This window comes from Dermochelys coriacea, chromosome 2 (assembly GCF_009764565.3).
Source record: "Dermochelys coriacea isolate rDerCor1 chromosome 2, rDerCor1.pri.v4, whole genome shotgun sequence".
Taxonomy (NCBI): domain Eukaryota; kingdom Metazoa; phylum Chordata; order Testudines; family Dermochelyidae; genus Dermochelys; species Dermochelys coriacea.
Window position 1 is genome coordinate 139,255,610 of NC_050069.1, and position 22,171 is coordinate 139,277,780.

Sequence of the window (22,171 nt, forward strand, 5' to 3'; positions counted from 1 at the left end):
TTCAACTATCTCTTTCCAGAAAGGAATTTAATAGCTTTCCAGAATTTATCCTGGATGAAGGGTGGCAGTTATGCCTACCAGCTTCCACAAGATTTCAGCCAACCCTAAGGATAACCGCATGAAGCCAAGATGATACTCGTGTTGTTGCACAGTGTGTCCTTGAGCTTGCTGTTCTTAAAACTTAACCATTTTCAGTGTTTTTATTATTCATACTATTGCCAATCTATTGAAGATAGGGATTACCCTTAAATTCCACCCCCTCAAAGATAGCAATAGCAGCTTCTTGCTTATGTTTCTGAGGCCTCTGAGGTACTTTGGAATTATTCACTATGTGCATTTTGTTGACAGTCACACCAAAGCACCAACAGCAATGATAAAAAGATATCTTTCACTGTGACATAGCTGGAACGTAAGGGCTGAGGTAGCCTGAGTTACCTGTCTTGAACTTCGGAATAATCCTTCAAAGTTGGGGGCATGTGTTTTCTTATAATGGGCTTAATAACCTTTGTGATGGGAAAGGATACTGACCTATATCAGCGATTCCCACTAAATTGAAATACTGCCAAATACAAATGACACTTTTTCAAACATATAAACACCAGCTCACTTGCATTTCAGAATGTATTGCTCTTAATGTAAATGTTACCCATTGTCCTGTAGTGCTGTGGTGGTAGAAGCTGATCTGGAATTAACTTAATCAAAACATGCCTGTGTGGTATTGATGCAGATATGGATGAATGCAGATGCTTTCAGGTTCTATCAGGCTGATGTCTATTGGCTGAAAGGGAGACCAAGAAAAAAATACTACTTGTGAACACAGTCACAGTGAGCTCTCAACAGCTGGACTTGACTAATGCTATTCAGATCTGGATTTCAATCCATATGAGCATTATACATAATGTCTAAAGATTGACTTGAAAAAAAAAATTCAGCAGTCTCTGTTCTGACTCGGTGTCAGACTGGTGGTGGCAGTGATGTTATAACTTCAAAGCTAGGACAGAAGTAAACATAATACCAAATAATGATCAGACACTAAAAGCAAGAGAATAAAAATGACATCTTGGTTTAATAGTCCAAAGCGGGAGAGGGAACTAGCCAAATGCTGAGCAATGCCATTAAGACCATGACATCAGCAGCAATATTCATTTGAAACTACTTGAGAGAAACAGGCCACAGCTTAAATGTAGGGTCAAGTGAATTTCCTCATTAGACAACCGAATTTGAAGCCTTAGCTGCATACTGAAAAGTGATCGGAAGCAGAATTTTTCTCTTTAAGTAGCTTAATTTTACTGACTAACATTCACCTCTCATTTGTATACCTGTACAACATTATGGATTTTAGTGAGACTGCTTGCATATAACTGAGAGTAGAATTTAGCCCACTGGGTTTATTTTTTCTGAAGTTAGTTTAGCTTTTTTAAAAATAACAAGCTTTGGTTACAATATGCATGTAGTCACTAATGAGCTGAATTGTGACAGTTTATAAACCTTCTATAAGCCTTCTTGATTAAATCCTTTTATAAACACATTTTAGTTTTTCGTATTTAACATTTATTTAGTTTTTCTACAAAAATTTAATGAAACCTCTGTAACCTCAATCCTGCAAATGCTTAATGACGTGCATAAATTGCCTGGATTGGGGTTTGTTCAGATACAATGATTGTCATAGTAAAAGTATTTTACTAAACACATAAAATAAACCAAACATTGCATTGTTATATATGTGACACACATTTACAAAAGCAAGGCAATGTTGTAGAAATAGGAGCATTTGTTTAAAATAGTGAATGATTTAGAGAAGTCAATACTCCTTTGACTCTTGTAATATATGAATAAGAAGATATTAAATGAAACTGAAAGCAAATAGCTAACAGTGATAAAAGGAAATAACTTTCTATGCAATGCATAACTTGTGGAACTCATTACTACTATCAGGTTATTAATGATGCCGAATTCTTTGTGAGACTCAAAGTAGTAATTATTTGGATGACATCATCTACAGTTACTTATGCTAGGATGAGACGGTCGATCAGTTGACACAGTACAGTCAGTTGACATGTCCCATCTTCAGTTTTTAATTGCAGTGTAGATATACCTTTTGGGACAACTTAGAGGACTGATTTTCAGAGCGTGGGCATTGAGCACTTCCTGAAAATTGGGCTTTTAAAAATGTTTCTTGAGAGGCATGTGTTCATTCTTGAAAATGTAGGACAAAACTTATAGGAATAGTGAATCTTCATGGTTCAGGGCATAAACTGACCATTAATTGCCTGGAATTAAGAAGAAATTTTATAGAACCAGACACCCACTACATCAAAATGTAGTTAAGTTTGAGGTCACATATCAGATATTTAGGGTGAACTGCATTACAAGTATGTTGTCATCTTCCAAGAATTGAGCATCATAATCCTAGGAAATTTAGAATTAAGGCTGAATTGAAAAGAAATTCAAATATATTAAGGTATGGAAATGCACAGATAAGGCACCCTTAATTCTTTCCTATAGTGACCCTATGAAGGGGAAAATGTGTCTTGAAAAATCAGTTTCTGGGCAAAAAAAATCAGTTTCTGGGCAAAAATCTGATACTGGATGCATAATTTCTTATGGCCCATTTTTACTTCAAAGTTGTCAGAAAATTCAGTCTGTATCTCAAAAGTATGTGCTTTAGTCTAGGGGCACATATGTTTCATGCGGAAGAGGTTGAGTCATTGCTTTAAGTTCAAAACTGAAGTCAGCATTAATGGATCACAGCCAAAGCCTCCTTAATATGTTATGTTAAAAAAACTATGCTAAATGCATGTTACTTAGGTGACAAAGCCAAACACTCAGTAAGTGCCAGAACTAAGGTTGCCTGTGAAATCTTATTCATTCCTCATTGTGCACATCCATCCTGGACACTGAAAGGGGCAGAGTAGCTGTGGAAAAAACAGATGTGATTGTGGAATTAACTTAATGTATTATGATTCCATCTTTAAATTTTCTGTGGAGTAGTCTGAGCATAAAATGGAAAAGCAGAGACTGAGTTCTAATCCCAGCCTGACGCTGGGTCCCTCTGTTAAATAACTTAGATGAAGATGAGGCAGAGAAGCTATCTCTGCTATGGAGGTATTTGGTATACATCTTTGAAGATGGAAAATGCTATTCAAATGCTATGTATTATTACTGCATAAGATTTTATTGAGACAGAGCCTTTTTAAGTCTGAAAATTCAGTCTTTTAGTGCCCAAGACAATTGTCAATTCTGTAAATGACATGAAAGCAGCTTAATGTATGAGCATCTGATTTGTAGACAGGTTTATAGAAAAATGCAGTGCTTTGATATCTATGGATAAAAATGTGGAAGGGGGTCAAACTGAGGTTAATTTGGCACCAATTATTGCTGGCATTTAATAACTTTTGAGTTGTTTGCTTTGCAACCTAAATACTATTTGTTTGTATGTAATTTCCTAGATACTTTTCTTAAAAAGATAAAGGCAAATTATTTTATATGCAACTACCACCGTCAGCAGGGTTGGAAATGTAAGATTTAATCATTGCAACACAGACTGCTACCCTTTGAGATACCGAACTAACTAGCAACAAGAGAAGGCTGTTACCTAGAAAGGTGGTTGGGCTTCTGGCATCATGTGCTGGAACCAGAGGGTGGTCAGGGGAAACTGAGGTAGACTTTTTCCCCTACCCTGGGACTTGTAGGTGCTCCTGTACTCTGTGGTGCTCTCAGGGGAACTGCATTTTTAAGGGCATATAACTTGGCCAAATTTAGGCAGATTTTCCTTGGGACTGCCGAAAGCACATACCTTACATGAGGTCCACCCACCTGCCAAATTTCAAGACCTTGTTCCGAAGAATGGGTATGTAACTATTGTTCAAAAAGAGGTGACAGAATTTGAACATAACTAAAAAAAATAAAGTAAAAAATCCCTAGACTAGGTCTCAGAACAGACAATCCATTTTGATTGACAGTTCAAAGAAAAAAATTCAGCCTGATGGAGACACCCAGCATGGAAACTTTCATCCCAAACAATTAGTTTGACAAAGTTTTAGTCAACTGAAATGTTGTCTTCAACGGGAAATGTCTGACCCCCACCATAGCAACAGGTATTGCTAGTAATCCTGTCTATAATAATGGCTATAGGGAGAAATTCTGGCCCTACTGAAGTCAATTGGATTTGTATCATCATCTTTAGTAGGGCCAGAATTTCACCTTGAAATTGATAATTCCAAATTTAACATTTCAATAGTCTTGTAATAATATGTCCCTAATACTTTGGGATATTTTTATTGATATGATAAATTAATTTGCATTGCAGTGATTACAAAATGTTGAAAGTTCTAAACATCTCCCTCCCCTAAAAACACCTCTTTTTTACCTGTTTCTAGGGGTCTTGGGCTTCCAGCACTCTAGGTTTCTGGTTTACTGAACTTCTGGAAAGAAACCATCAGTTTTACTGCTGGATATTTGAGGGCCGACCAAACTGCTTCTGGATGACAGGGTTCTTTAACCCTCAAGGATTTTTGACTGCAATGAGACAGGTGAATAGTTTTATTTTTATATTACCCTTTCAATAATATTCCTCCTTTATTATAGCTTGCATGGGAAGGCTGAGTGTGTGTGAGAGGGAATATTTTCTTTTGTGTGTTGAACTCCTTTTCCCTCTTAGGTTTAGCTTCTGCCTTTGACTACGTTGGACATGTTAGAAAGGGAGCTAAAGGACAGCTGAAATCTCCAGGACAATTTTTTGCTGTCTTAGCAGTCATACCTGCCATGTAACCCTTGAGTATGGTGCACTTTACTTCTACTCTGGGCTCACCCATCACCCTCACCCATGCCAAGGGCTGCCTTGGAGGGTTACTAGGAGGGAGTAGAGATCAGACATGGCAAACCCGTGGAAAAAACACGGAAATTGGGCTTGTTTTTGGCTTAATTGGCTTGTGAATTGCTTGTTGGCTAGTTTTTGGCTTGTAGCTTGTTTGCTTTGTTGCTTCTTTTTTTTTTGATTGGCTCCTGGCAAGGAGAGGCAAGCAGGGGCAAGGGTGGGTAGAGAGTCAGGGTGCACAGCAGGCCCACCACAGTCCCAGACTGCATGCCAGGGGGATCTAGTGACATAGAGTGTTGGGGTTCTTAGGGATTGCCTTGTTTTGAAATGGGATTAGCTTGATTTCTGGCTTATTGTGAAAGTCAGGGTGCTTATTTACTGCATGAAAGTTGGCAACTGTGGTGGAGACACTATGTTCTTCACTTGGGTTCTGAACAGTCCCTCTGTGGGGGTGCAAAGGGTAGGAAATCCTTGCACCCTTTTGTTCTTTCACGCTCTCACGCAAGGTCTGCCCAGTCTAGCCCTTGTTCTCTGTCCTCTTCAGTGCTTAGCCCATCTGGAGTGTTTCCAGAAAAAGTAAAGTTGGTCCTTTTTGTCACACCTGGCGGTCAGCAGCTGAAGCAGAGTAGCTGCTCTCAGTGAAGAATGTGAAATTGTCTGTTTGGAAGAGATATGCAATCTGTGAACATGGTGGTTATTGTGTTTCTGGCTAAAGGGTTGCCTAGAAGTTAAATCAGTTTGGGCTAGCTTTGGATTGTAGGAACCTAAAAGCTACTGGGTATAGACAGCCATACTCAGTTACTCAGAGGAGGTATTAATTCCATTGAAGCATACCTCTTGGAATGTGGAATTAAGGTTTGGATAGTTGGAGGTATGGGGAATCTTTAGTTGGAAATCCCAGGACCTTTTAGGCAGGGAGAATCAAACAAAAAAAGTTTGAAATGCTTAAAATGTTGAGATTTGGAGGAGAAATAGGTCAGAGGAGCTGCAGAGAAACAAACTGGACCACAGACCCCTGATGTTGTGGCATCAGGGGTAAGTGGAGGCCAAACTCAGGTAAGACCATATGCATGTAGTCTTTTGTTATTTTAATCCTTGTCTCTCTACTTCTAACGTTCCTTTGAATAAATAAATCATAGTTGCTTTGAATAAGCTGTCCTAAGTCACTGCCATTTCTGCTTTGAGCGATTGTTCATGTGTATTCCACAATAGGTGTGTGTGCTCGCCATGTGCACCAGTGCCGGAAGTTTTTCCCTAGCAGTACTCATGGGGGGGGAGCGCCCCCCCGCAACCCCTAGTGTGGTGTCTGCCTGGCGCTGTATAAGGGGTGCTGCGCACTCCCTCCACCCTCAGTTCCTTCTTGCAGCCAGTGAAAGTGCGGCAGAACTTCTCTCTTCCAGCTTTGCTGTATCTCGTCTCGAGAATTGTTCGTTCATTCAGTGTTAGTACCTGTAGTTAGTTAGCTGTTTAGTTAGTTTAGTTAGTCAGTGAGCCCAAACTGGGGCATGCCCCGCATCCCGGGGTTTAAGTCGTGCGCCTGGCACCACGGTGTCGGTATGCGACGGAGTAGCCCGGCCCTTTCTGAACAGACTGCTCTGGATGTCCAGATGTCATCCATGCCTGAAGCCCTCCAGGCAGCCTGGGATGTTATGTCCATGTCGACCCCACGCTCCAGAGGCAAGCCATTGGGATCTCCACAGTCGCGTCTGGCCCGGTACTGGTCTCAGTCGAGGGAATGTTCCCGACGCCGTTCACTGCCCAGTGACTGCTTGGGGCAGAGACCATGTGGATCACCACTCGTCCTCAAGGAGCAAATATCAACGGGACCGTGGTGGGCATTGCCAACCCTCCTTATCTTGGAGGGGGTACTGCAGTGGGTCATGGCACAGTCGTCGACGCCTTTCATGCTCAGACTCCCGCTCCAAGTCTCCATCAAGACATCGCAGCCCTGGGCGTCGATCGCCAGCTTCTCGCTATCATGGGTCTGCCCGTCGAGGCCATTCGCGGAGGCCATTCGCAGAGCAGCTATTACGGTTGGTACCGGTCCTCCACGTTGAGATCGCGGTTTCATGGCCTTAGTAGATCCCAGCACCGCCACTCCTCTCAGTCCAGAGACAGCAGCAGATCTTACACCAGACCAGTCTCCACTGATAGCCATCCTTCGATGGGCCAGGATAGCCAACCCGAACAGCCGATCCCACTGGTGCCACAGCAGCTGCAGTAGCACCGAGTGTCGTGGCCAGCCCAATGGTACCAGCGGGCACCGTGGTCTCCAGCGAAGCCCCTGGTGGGAGCTCGCTCTGTGGCCGGAGCTTTGGAAGCACCTTCGGCCTCCCAATCCAGACCCCCAAGAAAGGAGTCGGTGGGACGTACTTCCTCAGCACCATGCCCGGAGTCCAACCAGGTGGTGGATCCTCCGGTGCTGGCCGATACCCAGAGCACTGCACCGGCTTCCTCACCCCGCCCGGAGAAGGTGATTGCAGCCTGCCACCCTCTGTCCCGCAGGAGGACTCAGGGCCCACCAAGAACTCTTAAAGAGGGTGGCAGCAAGCCTCCACCTCCAAGCAGAGGAGAGGGAGGAGCCCTCAGACTCCCTGTTTAACGTGTTGTCCCCATCGGTCCTGGGTAGAGTGGCCTTGCCTCTCCATGAAGGGTGGCTAAGATTTCAAATGCCCTGTGGCAAACACTGGCCTTGTTGGCCCCTAAAAAGGAGGAACGCAAGTACTTTGTACCCACTAAAGGGCATGAGTACCTGTATACCCACCCGGTGCCCAACTCCCTGGTGGTTGAGTCGGTCAACCACAGGGAACGGCAGGGTCAGCCAGCCCCAACCCCAAAGAACAAAGACTCTCGGAGACTGGACTCCTTCGGAAGGAACATTTATTCGTCTTTGAGCTTCCATTTACGAGTGGCAAATCATCAGGCTCTCCCGACCGGTATGAATTCAATCTGTGGGGCTCCCTGCCCAAGTTTGAGGACTCCCTCCAGGAGCGCAATAGGAAGGAGTTCAGGGCACTAGTGGAGGAAGGGACAGCAGCTGCTAGGGCATCTCTGCAGGCAGCGTTGGATGCTGCAGACATGGCTGCATGATAAATGGTCTCCGCGGTGTCCGTGAGAGAGGCGTCATGGCTCCTGCTCTCTGGACTGTCCAGCGAGGCACAGTCCTCCATGCAGGATCTCCAATTTGATGGGAAGGCTCTGTTTGCGGAGGAAACGGATACAAGGCTGCATGGCATGAAAGACTCCCACATGACCCTCCAGACTCTGGGCCTTTATGTCCTGGCTCTGGCAAAACCTACGTTCAAGCCGCAGCAGACTCCTGCCCAGGCCGCCAACCGAAGTATGAGGCTGCCCATAAGAAGCAGTGGGACTTTAAAAGATGCCCTCAAAGGCAGTCTCGGCCTGTCCCCCCAGCCTGGGTCCTCCAAGGGCAAGCAGGTGGGGAAAAGGCATTTTTGACATGACGTTCATGGGCACCCCGCCAGTCCTCACCAGGGATCCACCCCCAATAAAGCTTCCCTTCTCCAACTGGTTGTGTGCTTTTCCTCCCAGGCTAACCTTGGACCAATGAGTCCTCAACACCATCTCCTGGGGTTACACCCTCCAGTTTACTTCCTCCCTGCCCAACCACGCCCACCCGTCCCTCTTGGGGGACCCCTCGCACGAAGCTCTGCTCGAGCAGGAGGTGGGGTGACTCCTTGGACTAGGAGCGATAGAGGCAGTGCCTGAGGAGTTCATGAGCAAGAGGTATTACTCCTGTTATTTCCTTATCCTGAAGGCCAAAGCGGGGCTCAGGCCCATCCTGGACCTGCGAGGTCTGAACCAGTACATGGTGAAACTCAAGTTCCGTGCTGTCTTCCTGGCCTCCATCATTCCCTCCCTGGATCCCAGGGACTGCCCTCGATCTACAGGACGCGTACTTTCACATCCACATATTTGAGGGGCACAAGCACTTCCTCTGTTTCGTGGTGGGACAGAATCATTACCAATTCACAGTCCTCCCGTTTGGTCTGTCCACTGCCCCCAGGGTGTTTACAAAATGCATGTCAGTGATACTGATACTGAAGCAGCCTACTTCAGGTGGTGGGGGGGGTCCAGATATTTCCCTATATGGACGATTGGCTTGTCAAGGGCACCTCCGTGTCGCTGGTGAGGGATCACGTGATGCTCCTCCTCTCCACATGCACCACCTTAGGCCTGTTGGTAAACAACACCTAGTCCACGTTAGTCCCGGTCCAAAGCATAGAGTTTATTGGGGCGCACCTGGACGCAGTGTCAGCCAGGGCCTCTCTCCCGCCAGACAGATTTGAGACCCTGAAAGGTCTCATCAACTTGGTCACAAGGTTCCCGGTGACAACAGGCAGAGTTTTTCTGCAACTCTTGGGTCACATGTTGGCGTGCACATACGTGGTCCGTCACGCCAGACTCAGGATGAGGCCCCTCCAGCTCTGGTTGGCTTTGAAGTTCTGTCAGGCCATGGACAGGATGGACAAGGTCCTCACTATGCCGGACTCTGTGATCACCTCCCTACCACGGTGGTCCGCCCCAAACAACATGCTCCAAGGAGTCCTATTCAGGGACAGGGCCATGTCATTGGAGCTGGTGTCTGATGCATCAGACGTGGATTGGAGGGCCCATGTGGGGAACTTTCAGATCCAAGTTCTGTGGTCAACTCAAGACCCCACCCTAAATATAAATATCAAGAAGCTCAGGGCGGTGCGGCTGGCTGGCCTTTCGCTCACACCTGGAGGGTAAGGTAGTCAGGGCCCTCACGGACAACACAGCCTCAATGTTCTATATCAACAGGCAAGGCGGGGCCCGATCCTCTGCCACGAAGCCCTCAGGCTGTGGGACTTCTATATAGCCCACAACATCTACCTGAAGGCTTTCCACCTACCGCCTGGAATGAGAGGACGGATCGCTTGAGCAGGGACTTTTCCTTGCAACACGAGTGGTCTCTCCACCTGGAAGTGGCCCACCAGCTCTTCCAAAGATGGGGAACTCCCCAGGTTGACCTATTCACGACTCGGCAGAACCGGCGATACCCCCGGTTCTGCTCCGGGGGGGTCTGGGAAGGGGCGCTATCTCCGATGCCTTTCTCCTGTCCTAGTGAGGCTGGCTTCTCTATGCCTTTCCCCCCATTCCCTCTAATAGCAGGGTCCTGGAGAAGGTAGACGGACAAGGCCTGGGGCCTCCTGATTGCCCCGGCGTGGCCCAGACAGCACTGGTATCGGACCGTCATGGGCCTGGCGGTAGCTCTGCCGTGGCTGTTGCCACTCCGCCCAGACCTGCTCTCTCAGGACCAGGGCTGCCTCCTCCATCCCAGCCTCGTGGCGCTTCACTTCACGTTGAGGCTGCTCAGCGGTTAGGCAGAGAACAGAACAGGTTCAGCGCATCCTCCTTGAAAGTAGACGGCCCTCCACTCGCTGCGCTTATTTAGCGAAGTGGTCCCGGTTCTCTAGGTGGGCAGCGGACCATGGTGTCTCCCCAGTGGCTGCCCCGTTCCAGCTTATCCTTGATTACCTCCTCCACCTGAGGGCCGAGGGCCTGACGCCCTCATCAGTCAAGGTGCACCTGGCAGCCATATCGGCCTTCCATCCGCCAATGCAAGGGCACACGGTATTTTTCTTTGCTATGACTGGCTGGTTCTTTTAGGGTTTGGACCGTCTTTTTCCGTACTCTAGACCCGCGGTCCCACAGTGGGACGTAAACATGGTGTTGTCTCATCTCACGGGGCCCCCGTTTGAACCACTGGCCACGTGCTCCTGGTCTCACCTCTCGTGGAAGGTGGCCTTCCTGGTTGTAATCAGATCAGACAGGCGAGTCTCAGAGCGCAGGGCCCTGACCTCCGAGCCCCCGTACACGGTCTTTCATAAGGACAAGGTCCAGCTCCGCCCACACCCTGCGTTCCTCCCAAAGGTGGTGGTCTCGTCCTGATCCATGTGGTAGACAATTTCCCTACCAGTCCTGTGCTCCAAGCCTCACACGTCCAGTGGGGAGTGCCATCTCCACACGCTCGATGTGCAGCAGGCTCTGGCTTTCTACTTCGAGCGGACCAAGTCATTCAGAAAGTCCTCGCAACTGTTCATCGCCTCAGCTGAGAGCGCGAGGGGCCAGCCGATTTCCGCTCAGTGGCTTTCAATTTAGATCACTTCATGCATCCGCTCCTGCTATGAGCTGGCTTGTGTCCCCCCGCCTCCCATTGTGAGGGCACACTCGACTCGGGCGCAGGCCTTGTCAGCTGCCTTCTTGGCCCACATCCCCATCCAGGACATTTGTAGGGCTGCCACGTGGTCTTCGGTTCACATATTCACCTCGCACTATCGTCCCCCAAACCAGGTATGACGCCGGGTTCAGCAGGGCTGTCCTCCATCCTGGGAACTTGTGAACTCCTACCCACCTCCAACAGATATAGCTTGGAATCACCTATTGTGGAATACACATGAGCATACACTCGAAGAAGAAAAGACAGTTACCTTTTCCATAACTGGTGTTCTTTGAGATGTGTTGCTCATGTCCATTCCACATCCCGCCCTCCTCCTCCTCTGTCAGAGTTGTCTGGCAAGAAGGAACTGAGGGTGGGGGGAGCGCGCAGCTCCCCTTACACCGTGCCAGGGAGGCGCCACTTCAGGAGTCACGGGGGGTGCTCCCCCCCGTACGGGTACTGCTAGAGGAAAAACTTCCGGCACTAGTGCACGTGGTGAGTACGCACACCTATTGTGGAATGGACATGAGCAACATATCTCGAAGAACACCAGTTACGGAAAAGGTAACTGTCTTTTCATGCTGGTCCTAAGCACCTAGAGAGAATTCTGTAGCAGGGTCTGAAACCAGCCGAGCTTGCAAAGATAATACAATTCTTGCATGCAGGAGATGCTGTAACCTGGTGATTCAGCTTAAAATTGGGGTGAACTGCAGGGTTCCACTCTTGAGAAGAGTGTAGATTTAGGCGTATCACTTGCAAAGGATGCCTATGGGTGCGAATAAAAGAGAGGTCAAAAGTACAATGCACCCCTGCACTGTAACATACTTTATTGCCTTTCTCCAGATCTGAAAGCTGGTAAGTAATCACTTTCTTCAGCAAGTATCTCCCCAAATCAAACATCAGATGACATAAAAGAGGCTTTTATTATAAGGTATGGCAGAAAAATCTTGGAATCAACAATGACCTTTTAAAATATACAGTGTAGATAATACACACAAACTGCACTCTTACAGAAAAATTAAATGCAAGTCAAACTCGAGGGTTACCATGTTCCATTGTGTGCCTGGTTTATGGCAGAAAGTCTCCTTCCAGCCTTATATAGTGGAGTGACACACTTCATGTCCCAGAAAGGACAGAGTTCTCCAATAACAGAACTGCATGTAGTTCCAGAGAGTACATAACCATGTTGATTTAGGACTCTTTTACTCAATGATTATATGTTCACTTAATGTTCCCACTCTTTCAGGAAGCAGTCACTCTTAATGTTCACACTCAGATAAGCCAGTTAGCCATATCATTGTCTGGATGTTTTATGGCTCTCCTCCTAAGTCATAGTACTTACATTAATGAGCTATAATGTTACAAATATAAAATGGAAAATCACACATACAGATAAATTAGTTCAGACCTCTTTTTAATAATATATCATCCAGGAAAGATTTCCTGGCACTCCCAGGAAAAATCAGCCTAAATAGTCAGACTATTTTTGTATGCTGACCTTTAAGTTAAGCTACCTTTCCCAGACCCAAGGAATAGCTCTGTATAAGCTTGAAAGCTTGTTTCTTTCACCAGCATAATTTGTTCCAATAAAAGATATTACCTTCCCCACCTTGTCTTTCTAATATCCTCTGACAGATACAGCTACAACACTGCAAACTTTAAAAGGCAGACTTGTTTAACTCTTGCATAATGACAGGTTTCAGAGTAGCAGCCGCGTTAGTCTTTATTCGCAAAAAGAAAAGGAGTACTTGTGGCACCTTAGAGACTAACAAATTTATTAGAGCATAAGCTTTCGTGAGCTACAGAAGTGAGCTGTAGCTCACGAAAGCTTATGCTCTAATAAATTTGTTAGTCTCTAAGGTGCCACAAGTACTTCTTTTCTTTTTGTTTAACTCTGGTACCTTCTTACTGCATTTTTCATTATTTATTTATCTGGAAGGGAAAATGAATCTAAAAATGACTTGTGTCTCAAAAGTGAATTTTTTTTGGAGGGAGAAGGGTGGTTGGCAACAAAATATTTAATTTGCTATGAAATGAACACACTGCTGCTCAACTAGAGGGAAATAATGCTGCTTTAGTCATAGAGAGTACTGCAAAAAAGGTAAATGTTTACTTTGATGATAATTTAAAGTAATTACTTTTGTGAAAATGCAGTTTAAGGATGGCCCTTTATGCACTGAAATCATTGTCCTAAATCATAGGCACTCTTCAAAATTTTACCCGTAGTCTTCATTGTTGTTTTGAATAGGAAATAACTCGAGCCAACAAAGGGTGGGCACTTGACAGTGTAGCACTGTGCAATGAAGTCACCAAGTGGATGAAGGATGACATCACAACTCCTCCCCCTGAGGGCGTCTATGTATATGGACTCTATCTAGAAGGAGCTGGTTGGGACAGAAGAAATTTAAAAATCATTGAGTCTAAGCCCAAGGTGCTCTTTGAAATGATGCCTGTCATACGGATTTATGCAGAGAACAACAGTAAGTGACTAGCTTCGGGTTATGCTGTATTTATAGCAGCTTAATTTTAATTTGTTTTACATATACTTGACCAATTGTTAATAATTCTTCAGAGCATAGGAGTGTTATGTTATTGCCTATCCATAATGCCATATATATATACACAGACACATATATATTCCAGTAGATCCTAGAAGCACCCACAACATATAATTATAATATATTATATTTTGGGGGGCTTCTAGAATCTACTGGAATACAATCAGGATTTGAAGTAATATTTCATGAATGTTAATAGATGGTCCCTGCCTTGAAAACTGACCCTCTAATTAGGTTATAAACATATGTCACAATACTGTTGTTGTTGCTGTATTTTTGGAACATATGCAATTACAAATGATTCATAACCTTCTTTACCTCTGCAAGACTGTAGCATTTTGTTTTCCACTTCCAATATGCTTAACCATTCTATTACGTATTTCTCAGTGTATAACAAAATGTATGTTTAAGACTCAGGATTCTGGTCTACCCCAGTAGCGGTGTTACATCATAACAGTGGAAGCAAAAACCATTTTATCCCCTCCCTACAGTTTTTTGGACTACCTAAAATACTGAAGTGCATTGTAAATGAAGTAGGAATCCTTTTTCTCATTGAATATTTGTCTGATAGTCCAAAATACCAGTGGAGCTACATGAATAACTTAGGCTTCTTTACAAGAATGAAGCCCCAGCTCTGCAATAGGGTTGTTAGGGCTGACCCTAGACCAAATGGCGCCCCCAGCAAGGAGCGTCTTTGGCGCCTCCCCTCCTCCATTTGTTAAACATTTGAATATCTTATTTTGTATTGCATTTGTATTCCATTTCATGACTTTGATGCATGATTTGCATGCTTGATTTATCCCTGTCATATAAGACGATAAATTTGCATGCTAGAATCTGTAAATCTATATTTATTATAAGTCCCCCGCCTAAAAAAAAAGTTTCCTCTAAGCTTATAGAAACTTAAGAGTAACTTAAATGTACTAATATCAAGTAATTCATAGATACTAAGGTCAGAAGGGACCATTCTGATCATCTAGTCCGACCTCCTGCACAGCGCAGGCCATAGAATCTCACCCACCCACTCCTATGAAAAACCTCACCTATGTCTGAGCTATTGAAGTCCTTAAATCATGGTTTAAAGAATTCAAGGAGCAGAGAAGCCTCCCTCAAGTCAACCATGCCCCATGCTACAGAGGAAGGCGAAAAACCTCCAGGGCCTCTCCAATCTGCCCTGGGGAAAATTCCTTCCCGACCCCAAATATGGCAATCAGCTAAATCCTGAGCATATGGGCAAGATTCACCAGCCAGATACTACAGAAAATTCTTTCCTGGGTAACTCAGATCCCATCCATCTAATATCCCATCTCAGGGGATTAGTCCTATTTACCCTGAATATTTAAAGATCAATTACTTACCAAAATCCCATTATCCCATCATACAATCTCCTCCATAAACTTATCAAGTAGAATCTTAAAACCTGATAGATCTTTTGCCCCCACTGCTTCCTTTGGAAGGCTATTCCAAAACTTCACTCCTCTGATGGTTAAAAACCTTCGTCTGATTTCAAGTCTAAACTTCCTGATGGCCAGTTTATACCCATTTATTCTTGTGTCCACATTGGTGCTGAGCTTAAATAATTCCTCTCCCTCTCCTGTATTTATCCCTCTGATACATTTATAGAGAGCAATCACATCTCCCCTCAATCTTCTTTTGGTTAGGCTAAACAAGCCAAGCTCCTTAAATCTCCTTTCATAAGACAAGTTTTCCATTCCTCGGATCATCCTAGTAGCCCTTCTCTGTACCTGCTCCAGTTTGAATTCATTCTTTCCACTGGAGAAGTTTCCATTTCTAACCCCCGTTAGCAGTGACTCCACAAACGAAGCAGGAAAAGGGCTTACTGCGTATGTCAACCACAAACACTCAGTAAAGAGAAAAGCCCATTCTCCTTGAATCTGGTTTCAGACCGTTAATTTCCAGTTGAAACTGTACATTTAATAACTGATAGTGGAAGTTGTTTTACCGGGTGTAGGAATATTTGTTATTACTTCTGTTATACAGCAACTTTACTGCTGGCTTATTGAAGTAATTGAACTATGCACCAATATTGGGTGGACCAGTATTATAGTGTTACAGTAGGTGATAGTAACAAATCTTACTATAAATGGTATCTTTTCACTGTGACTAATGTTGGGAGTGAAGTCCATTATTACTGTTGTAATCCTTTGCTTTGATGAGCCGTATCAATATATTATCAAGCACCTTCCTTGTCATAAGGTCAATCAATTATCTTTGAATTGTTTTGCTGCAGTAATGGTTCATAGCTTCTGAGCTACTCAAAGTAGGTGGTCATGCATGACATTGTCATATTTCCCAAGGAGCTCTACCAAACCATAGAAATTATTATTATGTTCAGTGAACAACTTATCCAATGAGCCTTGGAAAGCCAAATTATTCTTTGCAAGGAAAAGGGTAATTGAGATCAGATGCTGTAGCATGTTCCTCCAATGTTGGATTTCTACATTAATAATGCACTGGTTTTCTGCGTCTATGCATTTGTTCAGCTTGAGCCTGGACTTGTCCTCCATCCATTTGGAGTAGGCTGTAAAATGGCCAGTTGTTGCTTTTCATCTTGCTTCAGAGCATCAACTAAGTTATGCAAGTAATTGTACCTGGAAAGAACAAGCAATAATTTCACATTCTTGTCAAATATTTTGCAACAAAAACAGAACATTTTGTGAGATGATTTTGAGTAAACTAGCCAAAGCTGATTCAGTTTCTTAACATTTTCAAGCACTCTTTCGCAGTGTGACTTTGAGAAGTGTTGCTTCTGCTCATTTATTAGAAATGTCATATCCTCAGTTTGCCAAGCCTGTTCAAAACTGTACGATAAATATTAGCACAGTTTAGGATCACCAGCCATAAAGCAGGATCTGATGTATAGATTTGTGGTGTGCAATTTTTCTCATTGCTGTTTCTGTCATGAGAGGCTGATTCTTTTTTATTGTTTCTCTCCTTTTCTTGTGAGCCACATTCTTCTTTGTCATCAATCTCCTTTATGCCACCATTCCTTCTCTTCAGGTAAATCTGCTAATTTCTTAGAAATAGGACTGCTATCATTTACGCTTCGCTCCTCAATTTCTTCTGCACTGGGACGATCACTATTGCCTAAAGCCCAGCCTATGTTGTTCTGTTCCAGATATTTTCCCCTCAAATTTGTCCCTTGCTGCAAAGTAGATTGCAATTGAGCTTTTTGGTTCCTATACTGAACTCCTGAAGGCTTCTTCGAGGGCATCTTTTATTTTCTACAGGAGAAAACACAGTATTAGGGAGAGCAAAAGTCTATGTTCTGCAGTGGTAGAAAGTCATCAAACATTCCATGTTAAGCATGGCAAAAGAAGTATCAGTAGTTCTTTTACATTGTTGCGTAGATAGGGGTTTGATAGATATCTCTGGCATCTCATTAAATATATCCTTTTTTAGTCGCTAATTACACTCTTCAAGTTTTAAAACATAAGTACACTTTCACAATTACACAATAAAACAAAGTTCACAATATCACAGCTGGGCTCTCACGTCACTTCACTTCATTCTTATATCTTACTGACTGACTGGAGACTCCCCACCCCTTATATACCCACGAGGGCATGGCTGACAACATCCTAGGAGATTCAAGGAAAATGTAGTTTTCAGAAAGTCGGGAAGGTTCCATGAGATTCTACAGAGGTCCAGAACATTCTGGTTAGTGAAAAATTAATCCACATATGGAATACCTGAAACATTTTACTTCAAACATTCTATTTTCCCTTTTGTTGCTAACAACAAAAACAGCACCCTGAGCCCAGCAACCCAGGTAGTTGCCTGGATTACCTGCCCCTAAATCTGGCCCTGAGAACACATGCTAGTATTCATGTAGCTTGTGCACATGAATACTATAGGAATGAACTGATTTAATCATGTTCTTAGGAACCACTGTGTTATACCTAGGTGTTGATTGTACACATAAATGCCACAACCCTGATGTTCTGTGGATGGGATTTGCTTGCGCAAACAGAAGCCAAGTGAATGGATGGAAAAGAGCTAGTGAAAGATGACATTTGGGGTCACCAAAGAGGAAAGACATGTCAGAATAGAGTGCAGACTAACAAGCTGGAGAACAGAAGTCGAGGCCATTCTGCTTTGTGGAATTGAATTTTTAATGTGTGCAAATAAAGTAGGCAGTAGGAAATCAAATCCCACAGAAAACAGGTGAAAACATATCAAATCATTTAGCTGTTAGAGACAGTCTGCTTACAGGCTATGTTTCCTGTGCTTTGTTATCAGAATTCCATGTTTGTAGCTTATCTTCTCTGACAGTATGTGGCATGTTCTTTTTGTGTATGTCATTTGCTTAACCAAGTGTAACATTCTAAATGCCTATAATATGCAGTTTATCAGTATTTTCACTATAAATTACTATTTGCAGGAGTTTACAACCTAACCATAAAAATGATTTCAAACTGATTGACACACAGGATCTCAGCCTGGGAACAATTTAACACTAAATTGAATGAATCTGTTAAGCACAGTTTGAACTCTATAGATGTTTGGGAAGAAAGAAATAGAAGTCTTATTATCATAAACTGTATTACTTACAAAAAGACAATTTGATAGACAAATAAGGCTCTGATCCTGTAAGATGAAAATAATCATTATTATATTAAAAAGCAAATTAAAAACCAGCTGAGATACTGAATTACAAACACTTATATAGTAATCAAACTTGGAATATTTTGTCCCAGTTTTACAGTGAAGAATATCGGTTGACAGTGCATACTTCTGCAGCATGTACATAATTTAATTGTACTGAAAAAAATCTCTTACTAATGGTATTTCAAAATAGATTAACAGATTTTAATAAGATAATTTTCACATCTTGATGTATCAGCATGAAACGTTCAAAAATAGGAAAGTTGAGTGGAAGGGTGAAACTGCCAGCATCCTAGTCACTGCAGGGTGCTCATTTAAACTTCTTACTCTGTCAAAGAACTGTAGTTTAATACTAAATCCCAAACTTACAAGAGCTGCACATGGTACTGTATGTGATATGTTTTGAAAATAGGAGCAAAAAAGTGAGCAGTGTGTTATTAACTGAACTTCCTTTGCTTTTGTTGAGAAGAACTATCTGCTACTGAACTTTGACTTGATGTATTTATATTTCTGTTAAGGTTGTGCTCTGCTCTCTAACATCCTATCTGTTCAGCCTCATTTCCCAGGGTATCTTTTCATGAGTGTTTTTTCCTCCATCTTCCTAGCTTCAAAAGATCCTCGTCTGTACTCATGTCCAATCTACAAAAAACCACTTCGAACAGACCTGAATTACGTTGCTGCTGTGGACCTTAAAACCGTCCAACCTCCAGAGCATTGGATACTGCGTGGTGTAGCACTTCTGTGTGATGTCAAGTAATGTTAAATCAATTTTCACTTTCCCCCTCAGTGTTTCTCACCAGGATTTTAAGAGATTTTTTTCTGCACATAATTTTAACATGAACATTAATGAGGAATGAGCTTGATGATGGATCACAGATTTTTCTTTTTGGTGGTTGTCCTCCTCCTTTATTCCATTCCTGCTTTATCTATTAGAAGTTAGTGGGCTAAAGACATGTACTAAAAGATAAGCGTCTTGGAACTGGATGGCTCAAGTGACTGACTATACCCACTCCTTGTCACCTCTCAGGGCTTGTTTTCACTAGAAAATTGGGTCATTTGAACAAATGCTGTGTTAAACACAACATTGCCATGAGTGTAAATGGGCTGGCTATCTTAAGCATTGTCAGCTGGTCATGGCTAATGCAGTTCTTCCAGCCATGCTTATCTGCAACTAGATTAAAGTGTTAAGCACACAAGTCCTATCAATGCTGACAGCTAAGGTGTGTTAAACATTGTGTTAGTTAGCACAACTCCTCAATATCGTATTCCAGTGTGACTCGGTTTTCTAGTGAGGACCAGTCTGAATCCAGCCCTGGGTCAGTGATAAATGCAAAGTGGTGTGCAGTGTGATCGCTGCTTGGTGGTTTGTGTGAAATGACTTGGTAGCATCAGTCCAATTCCGACCTGGACAGGTGTGCACATCACAGAGGCTCTCACCCTAACAAATATGAATCTCATGGGAGTCTCAGCAGAGAGGGTAAAAATGGAATGGGCATTCACTGTTTTAGCACCTAGAGGTAGGGAGGCTGTTAGTTCAGTGAGGGAAGCTAGCATTTCCTCCTCATGCCTTACTTAACATAGGACTTTGCTGTCATTCTGGCTCAGTAATGCACTAAATTCATTTAAAAATTGTTTACCAGAAAAGTCTTCTTTTCTATTCTGAGAATTGTGGGCCATGAGTATTTGGAGTATTCTCATAAAACAAGAACTAGGGGTCCCAAATTAAATTAATAGGCAACAGGTTTAAAACAAACAAAAGAAAGTATTTCTTCATTGAACGCACAGTCAACCCGTGGAACTGTTTGCCGGAGGATGTTGTGAAGGCCAAGACAATAACAGGGTTAAAAAAAGAACTAGATAAATTCATGGAGTACAGGTCCATCCTGTTAGCCAGGATGGGCAGGGATGGTGTTGGCCAGATGTTGGCCAGAAGCTGGGAATGAGCAACAGGAAATGGATCACTTGATGATTACCTGTTCTGTTCACTCCCTCTGGGGCACCTGGCACTGTCACTGCTGGAAGACAGGATATTGGACTAGATGGACCTTTGGTCTGACTCAGTATGGCCGTTCTTATGTTGGAGGGAAACCTTTATGCAGGGTACCAACATTAAGGCCACCATTGTTACCTTTGCTTTGCTCTCATTTTGCAGTATTTTGCTTTCATGTCCTTTCCTTTTCTATCTTCCTTCCTTTTTTTCTGCATGTCTTACTGCAGCCTTGTTGACTTTTCATCTGCCATAGAAACATTTCACAGTGGGAGCTGGCTGCGGGGAGAAATTCAGGCAATACTAGTCAGTTGCACTCTGACTTCACATATAAAGTGCCTTTGTTTTTCAGCACAGAGCTATTGGATCTTTGCTGTTGAGGCTGGTCAGTTGTCTTATGGTAGTCTGCAATAGATCAAGGTCACAGGTGGGAGACTACTGCTTCAGTAGTGGCAGGAGCTCTAATACATAACAAGACGGGCCAACAATGCACAGTGGATCTGCCTTACTTAAATGCTTTGGGGGAAAAAGGAGGTTTTCATTTCAACACAAGGAAGCATTTGGTGGAGGTTTGATTCTGTTTTTGTTTCAGTAGATATATAATTTGATCTTATATAAACATGTAAAAAATATTGCATCTCTTTTCATTGATGATCTAAGGACAACCTTTCACAGTATTACAAAACAAGTATTAAAAACCTATTTTAGAATGGTTGTATTTGGTGTTTTAATGGGGAAGGGATACTTGTAACATTTCATTTCTATAATACAATCACACTGGTTCACTTCAAAAATGTACATTATTAATTTACTAATATCTTAAATGTTAGTCGATATTCAATAACTCGGAGGAACCTGAATGTATTTTATTTTTTGCAATATTTCATGGTATAGTGGAATCTCTACAGGCAAGGCTGCTAGAGATTTCTAATACTTCAGTCACACTGTCTGTGTATTAATATGGCTGTGTGTAGATTGTATCTGCAACACACTCAACTATAGGAGGATAAAAGGATTAATATTGCACTGCTGCAATATTAGTACATGTAAGTATGATTCTGAACCCCCTCGATCCTAAATCCTTCAATTTATTTAAACACTTGTACTGGCCAGAGCATAGTTAAGGGAAATGCTTACAAACCTGGCAATTTCTGGCTATAAAAAAAATAAATGTTTTATTTAACATTGTTAGCATCATGAAACTTTAGAACTCCAGTTATGCAAACAAGAAGCATGAAGTTGGGTGGTGATGTAACTTTCGTTTTTTGATTACTAGAGAATCTAACTCAGCTTTCAGTATCATGTTTTTCCTCTTTCCTATCACCTTTGCTGCTTCTTTTCAAGCTCTACCTCCTTGTACTTTGTCTCCTTCTAGTCAATACCCTCCTCTCCTCATTCTTTATCCCCTTCCCCAGTCTTCCATCTCCCTCCTGTTCTGCTTTAGTCTTTTGTTGTTCTCTCCTCCCTCTTAATTATGCTTGGTTTTGCTGTACATTTTTTTTTGCTGCACACCATATACACAATCTACAATAACAGCTAAGTTAGCGTTCAACATCAATAGTGTATATAGACAAAGGAAAAACAGAAAATGTGTATTCTGAAGTGATTTGAAATTGTTGAGGTGAATATGGCTTGTGAAGCATGCAAATAGGTAACGTAAGACTTCTATGGCCTTTCCTTATAAATTGAATAATTACTCATATATCCAAACACAGGGAAATGAGTTTAAGGAGCATTAACCAGTACCTCAAAAGCCAGCAGAGGAAGGGAGAGAGGAGGGAGAGGGAAGAAGGGCTGCTTCCAGCTTTCAACTAATTTTTATGGCCAGCCTTGGGTTTCGCAGTGTTGGCCGCAGAATCGTGGTAAACCATGCGCATTGGGTAAGGGTTTGTAGCACTAGCAACATGCTTATAATCTGTTTTAACAGTTAGCTTTAATTATGTACCCCTGTGCTATGCTTTAAATAAAACAAAAAC

The 22,171-nt window shown here is 43.0% G+C and overlaps 1 protein-coding gene across 1 annotated transcript in view; it reads left to right on the forward strand.

Annotated features, from left to right (window-relative positions):
• DNAH5 (dynein axonemal heavy chain 5) overlaps positions 1–22,171 on the forward strand; it is a 316,306-nt gene that overhangs the window by 286,045 nt on the left and 8,090 nt on the right. Inside the window, exons 77-79 of the mRNA XM_038392521.2 lie at positions 4,380–4,532; positions 13,270–13,501; positions 18,814–18,961. Coding sequence (XP_038248449.2) covers positions 4,380–4,532; positions 13,270–13,501; positions 18,814–18,961 — 533 coding nt within the window. The remainder of the gene's footprint in view (positions 1–4,379; positions 4,533–13,269; positions 13,502–18,813; positions 18,962–22,171) is intronic.